General features: G+C 38.5%; 1 protein-coding gene across 1 annotated transcript in view; it reads right to left on the reverse strand.

Annotated features, from left to right (window-relative positions):
- Nup62cl (nucleoporin 62 C-terminal like) overlaps positions 1 to 16929 on the reverse strand; it is a 60935-nt gene that overhangs the window by 29439 nt on the left and 14567 nt on the right. The window contains exons 2-3 of the mRNA XM_075957398.1: positions 5748 to 5851; positions 4410 to 4566 (exon numbers count right to left, since the gene is read on the reverse strand). Of these exons, the coding sequence (XP_075813513.1) occupies positions 4410 to 4566; positions 5748 to 5802 (212 nt within the window). The 5' untranslated portion in view covers positions 5803 to 5851. The remainder of the gene's footprint in view (positions 1 to 4409; positions 4567 to 5747; positions 5852 to 16929) is intronic.

The raw sequence follows: 16929 nt of genomic DNA on the forward strand, positions 1-16929 counted from the left end.
AAAGCTGGCATCACAGATGACAACATTAAAAGGTATCAGACGCTGGGAACTGTCTGAAAGGAATTTTAAAACAGTCACTAAAAATGTCTGAAGAGGGCAATTTTTAATCCTCTTGAAATAAATAAAATCAGAAAAGAAATGTGGATTATAGAGAAAGTGGAAAATATACAACTGAAAAATATAATAACTAGAATAAGCCTACTTGAAGGGTTTCACACGAGAGTGGCGCTTACAAAAAACAATCAGTGAACTTAATGGTAGATAATTAAAATTTACAGACCAGCAAAAAGAAAACAGAGACAAACGAAAAATGTCTCAAGGACATAAGAGGACAATAATAACTGAGATAAAAATGTATGCAAGACCTTTAATCCCAGCACTCGGGAGGCAGAGGCAGGTGGATCTCTGTGAGTTCGAGACCAGCCTGGTCTACAAGAGCTAGTTCCAGGACAGGCTCCAAAGCCACAGAGAAACCCTGTCTCGAAAAACCAAAAAAAAAAAAAAAAAAAAAATGTATGCAAGAGAATTTCCAGAAAAAGAGAATGGGCCTGATAAAAATTATTGGAAAGAAAAGGTTTCAAACTTTGAGAATTTGGCAAAAGATATAAATGTAAAGATTCAAGAAGTTAAACAAGCAGAAGTAGAATAACTCACGAAAAGCCACAGGGTGAGGCAACTGTGATAACCACTATGGTATGGAAATAGCCCTACAAAAATCCATGGTGAGACACAGAGCAATTGGACTTCTGAAAGGTAGAGATAAGTTTTAAAACTGTGGAAGCGAAAAATAGACATAGGAAAAAATGTACTTAAAAGAGAAGAGCAATTGAATGATAGTGAACTTCATACCTGAAGCTGAGGTTAGGAAAAAGTCGTACACTTTCAAACTAAATAATCATGAAAAGAGAAGAGGGAACTATTTGGGGGGAAGGAAGGGATTAATAACAAGAAGTGGGTATGGGAAATAGGGGACAGCAGCAGGGGCGTAAATAAAAGCAAATTATGATATATATATATACATATATATGTATATATATATGGAAATGTTATAGTGATGCCCATTTCTTTGTGTGGTAAACAAAGTTAATAAAAATAACTATAAAAGGCACTAGAATATTCTCAAAAGAAAAACTAATAAAGCTAAAGAAAGAAAATAAGACAAATCCAAAATTATTTGATTGAGAACTCCAAAAATCTAGTCTTCACAATTGAAGAAACTACAAGAATAAAATATGGTAAAACTCCAAAATCTGAAAATACCATAACAGATTCTAACAGACATACACAGAACACTACATGCAATACAAGAAAACAGAATGTTTGGGTTTTCATGGAACATTCTGCAAGATGGACCATCTTCTCCTGCACAAAAAAAAAACAAACAACCCTGGATATAAAATAGCTGAAATCATATGGTACATTCACTGGCTATCATGAATACCAAAAGAAAAGAAGAAAAATCTCAGAACGCTTGGAAAGTAAACAGCATGTTTCCGAATAATCCATGGCTCAAAATGCAATCAGAGCATAATGAAAGATGTGGGCCGCAGGAAATGCAGGGCACTAAAGGCTGGCATGAGAAGAAAATGCCTCAAATCAATAGTCAAAGATCATCTGCTAAGAAACTAGCGAGAAGAAAATAAACACAGTATCACCAGGAGAAAAGAACCAACAGTGGATAACAATGAAACTGAAAACAGGGAAGTTTTACAGAATAATCAATGAAACAAAAGCTGGTTCTTTAGAGAAATATCAATAAAATTCACACTAGAAAGACACAGACCACCAACATCAGAAACGAAACAAGAATATAGCTCCAATATGGAAAGACAATAAGGGAGGGCCACAAACAACTTTATGCTCATGAATTTGACAATGCAGAAAAAGAATGGACCTGTTCCTTTAAAACCACACACTGCTGAAGCTTATTAAAGATGAATCAGACAGTCAGACTGATACTGGATCTATTAAATACGTTTATTTTTAATTTAGAGGATTCTACAAGACATTTATCTGGGTGCAGAAGTTTTCATTAAAAAGTAGTTAAAGAATTAGTATCAACTCTAGAATTTCTTTTAGAAAATAGGAATAAGAATGACTCCTGGAGCATTTTATAAGCTGTAAGGTTGGAAGTGATTCGTTAAATGTTATTCTGATATCAAAACTTAAAAGCAAAAACAAAATCAGCATGCATACATACAAAAAGTACATAAAATACTAAAATATACAAACATATCTATCATTGTACCATAGCTAACGAGGATCAAGAGTATACGAGCCAGAGGTCGTAGATGACAATAAGGACCCAGCAGGGCAGCTGTACACATGAGCTTGTGGAGGTTGGGACAGCATGCATGAGACCCGTGCAAGCCCAAGCCAGTCCAAATGCCAACATGGAGAGAGGAGGTGGGCATGAAGTCCCACCCTCAGTCTGGCTGCTAGGAGAGGGACAGTAAGTTTTCTTCGAGAGGGTAGCTGAAGAGGAAGTTCACATATTCAATAATTTATGGTCAGGGCCAATCAGACTTGATGGGTGTAAAAAAAAAAAAAGAAAGGACAACCCAGAGTTGGATGAGTAGGATCTGGATGGGCCTGTGGGAAGCTGGAGGAGAGAATGGACGAATATAATCAAAGCATATTGTATCAAGTTCTCAAAGACCTAAGGACATAATTTAAAGATGTGCAACACCATTAGATGTCAAAATTCATACCACAATAAGATCACTTCCTATCTTTAAGAAGGGTAGTAAAAATATGTCACATTGTCACAACCAAGCAAGAAAATATGGACAGTCTAGGTAACTCCTACACTACTAGTAGATACACAGAATGCCATAGCCACTCTGGGAAAGTATTCGGCACCTAAAAGTAATAAATATACAAACATCATACTGACAAGCACCTATGTGCCTGGGAAGATAGCTCAGAGGTTAAGAGCACTGCCTGCTCTTCCAAAGGTCCTGAGTTCAATTCCCAGCAATCACATGGTGGCTCACAACCATCTGTAATGAAATCTGGTACCCTCCTGAGGAAGAGACCTGGTCAGGTGTCCTCATCAACTTAGACCATGAAAGCCAATATGGACAAGTTCAGTAGAACTGCCATATATGGGCTGCCCATGCATGCTTCAGCAGTGACAGGAAATAAATTTCATTTCATTTTCAAGTAAGACTTAGGTTCACAAAAACATGTATACACAAATGTTCATATCAACAGTCTCAAACCTATAAGTGACCTAGATGTCAATCAATACTTCCATGCTTAAACAAACTACATTATACAAAATAGCATGGAATACTACTCAGGAATGAGAGAGAGAGAGAGAGAGAGAGAGAGAGAGAGAGAGAGAGAGAGAGAGAGAGAGAGAGAGAGAGAGAGAGACAGAGACAGAGACAGAGGAGAGAGAGAGAGAGAGAGAGACAGAGAGAGAGAGATCAAGCCATTGGGTGGAACTGGAGGAATTACGCTTAATGAAAAGAAAGGCCAATTATTAGAGGACATATGTGGGCCATGTCTGCATCTATGTTCTTAAAATATTGTGAATATGGAAATGAAGAAGAGATTAATTAATGTCCCGAGTTAAGGAAAGAAGGAGAGATGTGCTCATAAAAGGGCACCAAGAGAAATCCTTGTGGAGACAGAACTATTTTGTATGTTTTTCTTTATTATTTTTAATATTTACTTTTATTTTTTATGTGTGTATCTCTATGTGTGAGTGCCTGTACATGTGTACAGGTATCCATGGAGACCAGAAGAGGGCTCTGGAGCCCCTGGAGCTGGAGTTCTAGGCAGTCCTGATGTGCGGTCCAAACTCTAGTCCTGTGGAATAGCAGCAAGTACTCTTAGCCACGGAGCCTTCTCTCCAGCCCCCTATTCTGTATCATGACGGCACCAATGACAATATTCTAGCTTTGTTTGACACTATAGTAATGCAAGGGTCTGTCATCGCAGGAATGGTACAAAGGGCACACAGGATGCCTCATTTAATATGCAAGTTTATATAAGCTCTAGAGTTTGCTTGAATCTTTATCATGATGCACACATTACAATGTGTGTGACCAGTAAAGAACTACCTAATCTCTGGGTTCCAGTCTGCTATAAAACAGCACCCCAAATAGAGTCTATCTCACAAGATAACTGTGGATATTAAATGGTATGATGTTCCTAAAGAATTGTCATCTTGCTAAATATACAGAATTGCACAATAAATTATAGCTACTAGTAGTAATAGTAATGACTGTATAACAGTATTGCAGAGCCTGTTGACGCTTCAACTTCCTGAGCTACATATGAAAAAATCCTGCCCTGTTCCCTCAACTGATTCGTAAAATACTAGTTTCACGCTACCCATGCAATTATGCCTATGAAGTGATAATCCAAAACACAAAATTTCAAATAAGCAAGCTTACTTTACAGTCATGGTGACCGGCAGAGAAGCCACACTGATTAAGCCAGTGTCGTTATGCCAAGGTGATGCTGGTGCTTTCAGATACAGGTTGAATCCACTTGTAATTGTAGTAGTGGTGTTGGTGGTAACAGTGGTGGTGGTTGTCGTTGAGGTTGTGACTAGAAAATAAAATAGTGTTGGTAAGAATTTACAGTGTTAGTAAGAAATGAGAAGCTTATGTCAGTTAAGCCTCAGTCATTCAAGACATTTTTTAAAATAAAATATGGGGAGTCATTTGTTAATAAGAACTTGAAATCAAAAACATAGATTTCAACTCAACTCTGTTGCAATATGAAGTGATATAGTGCACAGCAGGCATCTAAATTAACCTTTATGCTGAAAATTAAAACTCCTGGAGAGATTCATTAAAATATAAAACATAACTTAACCAGCTCTATAACCATTAAGGGGATTTAATCAATTCTCAAAACTCTTCCCATAAATATTGAAAATGCCAGACCCAGATGGCTTCACTGGTAATTTCTATTTAAGTTTCAAAGAAAAACCCCAGAATTTTGCAATATACACAAAATTTCTGTACATATTTTGGATAAAAACACAACTATTTGCAAACTAATTCTCCCAAATTAATTTGCCAAATCATAGGGTTAAATCATCAGACTAAATCAAGGATATATTCTAAATCTTAGTGTATATTGTAAAAGTGACCCACCAAAGTGATTTTGGAAAAAATTAAACCACTATGTTTTTGTCAATAGGGAAAAGTGCCTACTTCTCTACGTCTTAGCTAAGACTGGACATGCGTATCTGTCAACCTGGTTAGTAAAAGCTTCTCCAAGTTTTATTTACATAGCAGAGATTTTGGGTTGTTTTACCCCTTCTAGAATGCCTTTTTATAGAGTAAAACTAAACAGACTTCACAGCCTAAGTGCTTTGTTTCCGACTTTTGGCTGTGGATCAGATGTAAGCTCCCAGCCTCTGCTCCAGTGCCGTGCCGGCCTGCTGCCATTTTCCCTATCATGATGGCCATAGATTCTAACCTTCTGAAACTCTAAGCAAACCCCAAGACATTCTTTTATCTATAAGTTGCCTTGGGCATAGTGTCTTACCACAGCAATAGAAAAACAACTAAGATATTAATCATAATAATTTTTGAAAACCTCACAGCTAAAGTTATGACAATAAACCTTATGCAAAGCTACTACTGATATCAACCGTCATCGATGGAATCAAACATCGTGATTATTTTTAAGATGCAGAAAATCCATAGCTTCTATTGGCAAACTGAGTTAAGCAGGCTAATGAAAACATCAATTTCTTTAAAATGAGTAAAACTTACTTGAGAGTTCCTGGGAAGCCATACAGGCAGGAGCATTTGACATTGTAGGAAACATGGTACTTGAATTGTCAGTGGTGGCCACAGTAGTAGATGATAGAAGCAACCTAAAAATCAGAGTAGCAAGGAAAATATAGTGACTAAAAAAATAACTCTCCACAAGTAGAGCGCCAGTGCAAGATTCATTTGCATTGGGGAAATATGAGCAAAGAATGGAGACGCACACAACTACAAATAAAATGTCTTTGGTTAAAAAAAATAGTAGCAGAAGCTGTATTTTAAAAATGCTCATCAGTACTGCCTGCTAACAGCCTTCTAGCGACCTCACTGAAACAGTAAACAGATGAGAAACATCCCCTCCCTGGAAGTACAGCATAAGAACTCCTGTGAAACTGTTTGAAACCGGTGAAAGTGGTTTTTAAAAATTGTAAACTGCTGGAAATTATCCTAAGGGGATACAGTGACTGAAGAAAGCTTTCTTCAAGAACATCTGTTAAAAGTCAGTGGTCTAACAGTGATGGGCTACATATGGCATATGAGCCATAACTCACTGCATTCCTCCCACCCCCTTGCTTGCCTTTGTACAAATAACACTCCAGATAACAGTGGCTTAGTAGACGGGGTGCTCTCTGGCTCTGGATCTGAATCAAGGGAGACGTGGCTTCCATGAGAAAGCAAGCAGCCAGCATTCTCATCATCTCCAACACGGATGTGAAGGGCAAAATTCCTGGTGAATACAGCCAAATCTTCTGGGACTTGTTTCTTTGAGCCAGTTCCCATTCATAGGATAGAAACTTCATGCCAGAAGGCGGAGAATAGTAGGGATTCAACCACCCCACTCTGATCCCGTTGCCTAAGCTCATTCGCAGCTCAAAGTTTCCCATGTGAAGAGGCAATCAAGGCCAGTGGCTCTTACCACTGCGCAGCACCCAAAGCCCTGGGTCAAAGAAAGATTCTGCCCCAGAGCTAACTGCTGGTCCTAAGAATAGAGAGCTCCAAAATTCCCCCACAAAGAAGTGACTTTTTGTAAAACAGAGCATGAAGTAGTTCCAGTTGAAGGAGTTCCTCTTAGAAGGTGAAGATTTGGTGGTAAGTGATTAAATGGTGAGAGCTTTATGCTAACAAGAAGTTAGGCTCTTGGCGCTCTAGTCTACCAGAATTAACAAGGAGGAATTAAGCATTGTTGTATGCTATAGCACGATCAAATCTTGGAACGACCAAGCTAAATGAAAGAAATACGCACAAAGGCAATGTACTGCATGATTTCAATTGCATAAAATGTCCAGAATAGGCAAAGTCATAGACAGAAATGTATTAGTGGTTGCCAAGGGCTGCAGGGGTGGGAAGGGAGGTGGCTTAATGAAGGGTGACTGCTAACTGGTTACAAGGTTTCTTTTAGGGGTAATGAAAATGTTCTCAAGTTACATTCTGGTGGTGGTTGTATACTCTGTGGCTATATTAAAACCCACTGAATTGTACAATTTCAAAGAGTGAATTGCAAGATGTGAATTATATGTCAATTATACTGTTATTAAAAAACACATTATCATCTCAAGAGAAGAAAAAAGCTGCATTTGACAAAAGCGCAATGCCCTTTCACGATAAAAACACTCAACGAACTGGAAAGAGAAGGGAGCATCCTCGGCTCTTACTAGTGGTTTTTAATAACATGAAATAGCAAGGCTATTTATTCTGCCATATGTTGTAAATAGTCTCCTAACCCAGTTTGTCAATGGCTTCTAATTTCTTACTATTCTATAAGTAGTCAAACGTTTCCATCATTTCCCCCTTTTTATAGTCTAATCTAGGTCTCAAAATTATATTTTAAAAGACTTTCCCTCTTAGACGTAAGAAAAAGTGCTGAATCTAATTTTAAGAGAAAACTGCAAATTGTAACTACATTGAAAGAAATTTCACAAAACAGATGACAAGAACTTCAAAACTATTAACACTTTACTAAGTACCAAGAAAACATCAGGCAGCGTCATGGATTCCTAATGAGAGTGAAGAGTGGTATGGATCCTATGGGAAATGGATGGTCAAAGTTTTAAATGTTACAAATGCATCTATCATTTGAGATAGAAATATTCTTCGGGAAACATATCCATAAAGAATGCAAGTATAGCCACAAAATACATGTGTGTGTAAGTCAAAGAACTATATACCTAGAAGTGACTAACTGTACACTTAAAATGGTAAAGTTTTTTAATGTGCATTTTACCACAATAAATATGTAAGATGTTCTTGTGTACTTGTGAAATGCCACATAAAATGATACCCAGGGCTAGAGAGATGGTGAAGCAGGTAAAAATGCTTGCCACCAAGCCTAAAGTTTCATACCCAGGATTCACACGGTGGGGTGGGTACTTCATGGAAGGACTAAATGGATTCCTGTTGTCCTCGAACCTTCACACATGTTCTATGGCACACACATACACACAAATACATAAATGTAATAAAGATCATATCCACTACATTACTGTTCGCATCACCAAAATGAGGAAACTAATACAACAATTACCAAGGGAGTGGATATACAAATTATAATACATCCGGAACATGGAATACTATGATGATATTAAAAAGATGCTGAAGAGCCTCTCAATGATGTGAAATGAAATCAGGTTTAAAAGGTTTCAAACAAGTATAGTATAAAATTTACAAGTGGAAAAAGCAGGGTACACACTAGGATATTGAACATATTCTCCACGTCTGAAAAAGATGGGAGGTTGGAGCCTCTGGGACGGCTCAGTACCGCAAGGTGATGGATGGGTGATGCAAGCCTGACAATTTGAGTTCTGTCCCTGGAACCCACTTAAAGGCAGAAGGAGAGAAACTCGAGAAAAGTTATTCTCTGAACTCTCCGTGCAATCCACGGCATATGTGCCACCCCCCATAGTAACGATAATAATCATAACTTTTAAAGGTGAAAGGCTAAGAACACAACGGCAGTGCTAAGCTGGGAATGGAGAATGCCGAGGGGATGCAGCGCAGAGGGGGTGTACTACATCTATTTGTAGAATTTATAGTTTTATTTTGAAACCATTTGCCTATATTATTTAAGGATTAGACATAAATACATGTTCTTGTAGCCAGTGTGGGAAACATTACTTACATAGTTTCATATTCACCTATGCCCTTAAAATATTTATGGACTCTATTTTCTACCTTTAATTCATACAATATTTCTTATGATTAATATTTTAAGCAAACAACAGTTAGCCAGCTATTACAATTCATTTATTCATTATTTTGCCCTCTCCTCCACGGAACTGAAATACCACCATCATACACACAGGCTTGTTTCTGTGTCTTAAAATATTTCACTGATTTTTTTTCTTCCTGTGCCTGCTACATAATAGAATCTCAATTATTACAGCCCTAGAATTATTTAAGTCTACATTACACAACATTTTAAACTTACAGGAAGAGCATCAACTCATGCATTTTGATGTATTTTCCCGAAACCAATCCATCATTACTTGCTTAACACAACATCAAGAACGGCAGGCCTCCTGCATTTATTCCTACACTTGAATTTTAGAAAATTTCAAGTCCTTTGCTCCTTTCCTTCTTCCCCAAAACAACTATGGCTTCACCAGAATTGCATTGGATGGATAGATTAACTTGGAGGTAAATATCACTTTGATATTACCGAGTCTGGTCATTCAGTGATCCTGCTCATTACTCAGTGTATCTTCCATATATCTCAGTAAAACTGTGTTGCTTTCCCCATCTAAGTCATGCATATTTTCCAAAGCTTATTCCTGGGCATTTCATAATTTTGGCTGAAATTGTTAATGGGCCTTTTCTTGGTTGTATTTCCCAACAACTATTGCCTAAACATAGCGAAGCTATTGATTTTTATATTATTTATTTTGTAAATGGCCGTATTACTGAAACTTCTTCACTAGCTCTAATTAAATTTCTACTTGATTTATGCCCATATTTTAAAAATCCTGATCATTTATCTCAGATACTGGCATAATTTCAGAACCTGTTCTTAAATCACACACCCAAAGATAACTAAGGAAGCAAATATCATTTAACATGGCTCACTTTTAAGTTAAATGAATCTTACTCCAACACAGAAAAGGGTTTAAGACACAAAACCTTCTTTTCCTCATTAGAACTAGAGCAGGATTTAACACGGCACTATTGACAATTTGGGTCTGATTATATGTGGTTAAGGAAGACTGTCCTGCACAACATAGGACATTTATTGAGCGCTACCTGACATGTGCCACTCCCGACTATATACTCAAAGGACTTTAGATCCTACTGCAGTCTTATCTACACGTCATGTTCACTGATGCTCTAGTCATGAGCTAGGAAATGGAATTAATTTGGATATCCATCAACTGATAAACAGAGAGGGAAAATGCAGTATACACAATGGAATATGACTTAGATATGAAAAGGGAAAGCATGGAATTTGCAGAGAAATGGATAGCACTGGAAAAAATATACGGAGTGAGATCACCCAGGCCCAGAAGTGGCAAATGCTGCATGTTCTCTTTCATATGTGCATCAGAGCTCTGGACTGTTTTGCATTTTAAACTTTAAGTACAAGTTGAACCCAGGAAATTAGAGAGTGGCCAATAGGAAGGGATACAGTAATGGAGTGGGGAAAGTAAAATACAGGTAAAATCCAAGTAGAGGGAGGACACGGAGAGTGGAAAGGGTTCAAGCAGGGAGGTGGAGGGAACATGGGGAAAACCAGGAGGCAAGAGGCAGGTTAACCAAAATGAAGGGTGTATGAGAAAGCCATATGGAAACCTACTACTACCATGCATTCCAATTAAAAATGTAATAGGGATAGTAGAATTCATGTAATATGTGAGAAAATGTGGTAAAACGTACCATTAGAGGTTTAAGAATTAATGGGATTTAGGGGTGGGGGAGATGAAGGGGGTAGGGAGTTGATAAAACTAAGAAGCCTTATGAAAATCCACCACCATTGCCTAGCTAATTATAAAATAGAATTTTTCTGAAAAAGGAGTTTGAAGGGTTGGTCCCACCATGTAATGGCTAGCATTCTGGATTTAGAAGAAAAAGGAGTTTGAACAGCAGTATCCTGCATGGGTGGACAGTGCTGCTCCCAGAAGACACAGGATACCAAACAAAAATTTCAGAGAGTTATTGTTCAGGAAGAGGCTAGTGGTACCCAAAACAACACAGACTATTGTCATTGTTCTTGGATGCCCACCATAACGACTGCTAAAGATACCACATACTTTGGTTGAAGGACATAAAGAAATCTATCTCAAAATGACCAGGAAATTTCTTCCCTACTAGCTAGATTTCATAGTGCCAGAATGTGCTACACAAGACACTGGAAAAAAATATTTGTCAGTGGTCTTACCTGGCAATGGACCCCGAATGCTGCAATACCAACCTCCCAGAGTAAGATGCACTTACTGGGCAATAGTGGCATGAATATTGGGGTTAGCTGACAACTTTCTGACTGGATCTGAGTTCTGCTCCATAGAGGGAATTCATGTCAGGTACTGTATACCCGGTTAAAAGCCCATGGCTTAGGAGGTCCTAAGCTCAAGAGGGGACACCTACTATTGTTACTTTGTTAAATGTTCATATTGTCAGCCTGCCTTCTAAATATTTCTATTTGTACCCAAAGACCTGGGCTGCTCTTAACCTTGGTCAGAGAAGCTTCCTTTTACAGTGAGGAGCAGGTAATAAAGTCATAACTGGTCAAAGTACTAAGAAAAACTAACTGTGAGTATTCAGCTCAAAATGGAACATTCATACCAACCTCCCCATCCTTAATGCTCAGTGAGCAGCACTGGAAAGGGGGCAGAGAGAATGTAAGATCTAGAGAATGGGGGGGGGGGGATGAGTATTGTGAAATGCTGTCTTCGGGAAATGACACGTTTATTGAACTTACGAACTCATGGTAGCTGTGGTCACCCGCATAAGACCCACACAAGATGAAGCCAGTCAGTAGTCTAGTGTGAATGGGGTAAGGATGCATGAGGCTGCACCTTAGCCGATGTGCTATTGGTATTTTATGGCTGCTGGGGTACAAAGAATCATTTTCTTTGTGGGTGTTGTAACTTATAGGCTGCCCATTTGCTATATGTGTGTGTGGGAAGCACTAAGTGGACTTAGTGGGACATTAAAGGAGAGAGAGAGAGAGAGAGAGAAACCCGGAAAGACTCCTGTTGAAGGGGTCTGGGAGAGGTGACAGTCAAAAGTAGTGAGTAGATATTATCAAAATACATTGTATATTTGTAGAAAATTCTTAAAAACATTAAAATATTTTAAAAGCCTTTGTATAAAAAGAAAAACCTGATCAACCTTCGTTCTAGGAGGCCACAGGCCCTGTGGGAGGGGGATACTGTTGTTTAGCTAAATCGACATAGTATCACATTGTCTTGTAAATATTTGTTTATACTCATAGACAAATGCTACCCTCAACCTTAGTCAGCAAAGCCTTTCTTGCTAGTGAACATCGGTAAACAGACTCTCAGGGCTGCACAAGGTCCAGACAAAGTGACAACTGAGTGTTCAGCCAAAAGCAAGACATCTATACCATCCCTAGAAAGGCTCAGAGAACACTGCAGAAGTGGAGAAAGGGGAAAAAATGTAAGAACCAGAAAACAGTGAAAGTGGCTGCTAACCAATATCTTCTGTGCAAGACATAGCCATAACAATCACGAACCTCCAGCAGCTGTGGGTGCCTGCGCTGGGATTGCAAAAGAATGGCCGTCAATTGTCAGGAATGGATGGGGGCACACGAAAGACCCTAGCCCTCATTGCACAGCTATTTGCTCCCGGTAGATCCAGGCAGAGGAGGATGCCTTTAGTTGTGTACACACTGGTGACCCCAACAGGTTCCAGTGAATAGTTCCCATCCAGGGATCACACAGATAGCCCTACTAATCTAAAGGGATCACAAAACCAAACCAAAAGTCTGTAAGAGGGACTGGCAGGGAGGAGGAACGCTTGATTACAATAGGAAGGAGACAGGAAAGTGTGGGGAGAGAGTAGTCAGAGTGCATTATACACATGTATGAAATTGTCAAAGAACAAACTGAACCAACTTTCATCATTTTAAAGTCATGTAAAAAGGTAAAAATGAGTTTTTAAAATATCCAGATAACAACAGGAAAGGTGGGGGTGAGGAATAAAACAGAAATGGAAGGCAGATAACCCAGGTATTCTGGAACCCACTAATAAATTTTATGGCTGAGTCATGGAAATAATTGTATGCACAGTCCTGCTGACTTGTGATGGACATATAGTAAACCTCATTTGTTTAAATTGCACAGTTTAATAAGTTCCAACATATGGGTACAAGACCAACATCATGATTAAGATAATAAACATGTCCATTACTATCAAAAAAAAAAAGAAATGGAAGGCAGAGCTAATGACAAAAGTATGGAGGCACACATCTGTGATCCCAGCACGTGGGAGATGGAGGCACACATCTGTGATCCCAGCACGTGGGAGATGGAGTCACACATCTGTGATCCCAGCACGTGGGAGATGGAGGCACACATCTGTGATCCCAGCACGTGGGAGATGGAGGCACACATCTGTGATCCCAGCACGTGGGAGATGGAGGCACACATCTGTGATCCCAGCACGTGGGAGATGGAGTCACACATCTGTGATCCCAGCACGTGGGAGATGGAGGCACACATCTGTGATCCCAGCACGTGGGAGATGGAGTCACACATCTGTGATCCCAGCACGTGGGAGATGGAGGCACACATCTGTGATCCCAGCACGTGGGAGATGGAGGCACACATCTGTGATCCCAGCACGTGGGAGATGGAGGCACACATCTGTGATCCCAGCACGTGGGAGATGGAGGCACACATCTGTGATCCCAGCACGTGGGAGATGGAGGCACACATCTGTGATCCCAGCACGTGGGAGATGGAGTCACACATCTGTGATCCCAGCACGTGGGAGATGGAGGCACACATCTGTGATCCCAGCACGTGGGAGATGGAGGCACACATCTGTGATCCCAGCACGTGGGAGATGGAGTCACACATCTGTGATCCCAGCACGTGGGAGATGGAGGCACACATCTGTGATCCCAGCACGTGGGAGATGGAGGCAGGAGGATTAAGAGTTCTAGGCAAGTCTCAGCTACATGGAGCCTTTGGTACACGAGACTGTCTGTCTAAAAAAGAAAAAAAACTAAAACAAACCCACAGCTAATGAAATAGAAAAGAAACTGCGAGCCAGGTATGGTACACCTAGTACTGAAGCAGAAGAATTATGAATTCTATTGCAGCCTGGCTTATAAACCAAGACTCTATTTCAAAAAGCAAATAATAATAAAAATGGAAATGTCAGATTTAAGCTCTAATATAACAATAATTACAGAATATGTTAAGTGACCTATGTATAACAATTAAAAGAGAGCTTGAGAGAGGAATTTAAAAGTCATGAATGACGAACTATGTGTTGTCTATAAAAATTCATTTAAAGAACAATTACAAGCAGGCTAAGAATAAAAAGATGAAAAGATATGTTCCATGCAGCATTAATTAAATGACAGAAAGATTCAGTATATTATTATCAGATAAGTAGACTTCAGAGTCAAGATGGTTACCATGGATAGAGGAGAAAGTTATACAATAATGAAGAGCCAATCCTCTAAGACATCTGGACAATCCTGTCAACGCACCAAATAAAAGAGCTTCAAAACACACAAAACAGAAACTGGCAATATGGCAGGAGAAAATTCCATCATTGGAGGCTTTAGCATCACTCTTACAAGCTCATAGAACTAGTCAGAATGTTAGCAAAAATACAAAAGAACTAAAAACAATCACTAACTGTCCATATCTAGTTGATGTTTGTGAAACACTTTGCCCCAAGTGGAATACATTCTTTTCAACAAATTTTGAAGAATTAAACACACACACACGTGTGTGTTCTACAATTGCAGTCAAATAAAACTAAGCATATAGGTCATGAAATTAGAAAGGAGGCCATAGAAAAGGAAAAGAGATTTTACTAGGTAGGAAGAGGTTAGAGGAATACATGTAACAGAAAAGTAGAAAGGAGCCTGTGGCAGGAGTCGGGAAGTCAGGAGAGGCTAGTGGAAGAAGGGAGTTAATGAGGACAAAGTATGTGTGGAAAATGCTCTAATGAAACTCAGTGCTTCGCATGCTAATTTTAAAAAATTAATAAAATTTAAAGCTAAAAGAAATCAATAAAAAAAGGTAACGAAATTTTATAAACATCTGGAAACCAAACACACTTTAAATTATTGGTGGTTCCAAGAGTAGGAAATTTAAAAATGTGTTGAATTGGATGGAAATGAAAATACAGCTTCTGAAATTTTAGGGGAAAAAAGCAGCCAGCCAGACACGTCGGCCATTAAAAGACAGCAAAAGCATCATCAAGAATATAAACTCCCAACTCAAGGAATATCAAAACAAGGCCAAGCAAGCAAAAGAAAACACAGGGAAGAAATCAATGAAATTAAACACAAAAATGACAGAAAAAAACAGTGATATAAACTTCCAGTTCTTAAAAAAATCAATATAACTCAAAAAAGGCTGGAGATCGCCTGCCTCTGTGGGTACAAGGGCTCATCACACAGGCCTAATGACCTGAGCGTGGATCTCTAGACCATGTATACAAGGCAAATGTGTGGTGTCTGTAATTCTAGTACTCCCAAGGTGAGATGGGATCAGCAGAATTTACCAGAAGCTTGTCGGCCACCTAGAACAGCATACGCAGCAGTATAGCAAACAACACAGACCTTGCCTCAAATAGGATGGAAGGAAGGACATTTGAAGTTGTCCTGTGATCCTACACGCACACTGTAGCACACATGAACCATCACACACAAACATGTATATGCACACACACACATACACCAAAAATACACACACACATAAATAATAAAAATAAAACAACAAATTAAACAACACTTTCTGTCTTTTGTAAAAATCACATTATCCACTAACATTCAAGTTCCTATACAAAAGGATCCATATAACAATACATTGCTGGTTTTTTTTCTGGCTGAAGAAAGACATCCCCAGACAAGATATATAGATGAGACATTAGCACTGGAAAAGATATTCAACATCATTAGCCATCGGGGAAATTGCAAATTAAAGGCACAATATGGTATCATTATCTCCAAGGGAATAAAATTTAAAAAGAAAGATAACACTAAAGGATAGTGACAATGCAGAGAAACTGGATCACACACATATTGCTGGTGAGTACGCAAGACGGCACAGCCAACCTGGCAACAGTTTGGCAGTTTCTTATAAAACTGAATATGCAACTACCATATGACCCAGCAGTTACATTCCTGGGCATTTAGCCCAGAGTAATGAAGGCTTATGCTTGAAAAATGTACAAAAATATTCATAGAAGCTTTATTTGCAATAGCAAAGGGTAATATATATATCCATATATATATATATATATATATATATATATATATACATACATACATGGATGTTATAATTTGAAATGTGTCCCTCGAAATTTATGTATTAGAAAATTAATACTTGATACAAACCAAGAGGTGGTCCCCTTAAATATATCATTAGATATGTTTGTATGAGTGGCTTAATGTCGTTTTTTTCTAATAAAGGATACATTAAGACAAGATGAGTTTGACCCCCTTCCCTCTTTCTCATGCCCAATATTGTACCTTTTGCCCTGTAATAGCACAGCATAAAAGCTTTTGCCAGATACAAGGCCCTAGATTTCTCATTCTTCATAATTGAAGTAAAAACATTCATTACAAATTACCCATTCTCAGACACTCTGAAACAATGAACAAATAGTTAAACTGCGGTGCATCTCCATGATGGAATAGTATACACCAATAAAAAAGAAGCAAATAATTGATGTACACAACAGTAGGGGAACCTCCATACAATTATCACAGTCAGTAAAAAGTCATTCCCTGAATACTATATATTATGTAGTTTAATGTATATAATTTTGTATATTGCTGAGGATTAAAATAGATAACCATTTTGAAATGACAATCATTATTACAGAAAAGATAGATGATTACTAGGATGAGTGAGTGGGGACAGGAAAGATGTGGATGCCTCTATAAAAGGAAAACTGAAGAATATATCCTTGTAGTGACAGAGATATTCAATATCTTGCCTGTATCAACACCAACACATTGGTGAAGATATTTTACTGAAGTTTT

The sequence above is a fragment of the Microtus pennsylvanicus genome, chromosome X (assembly GCF_037038515.1).
Source record: "Microtus pennsylvanicus isolate mMicPen1 chromosome X, mMicPen1.hap1, whole genome shotgun sequence".
Taxonomy (NCBI): Eukaryota; Metazoa; Chordata; class Mammalia; order Rodentia; family Cricetidae; genus Microtus; species Microtus pennsylvanicus.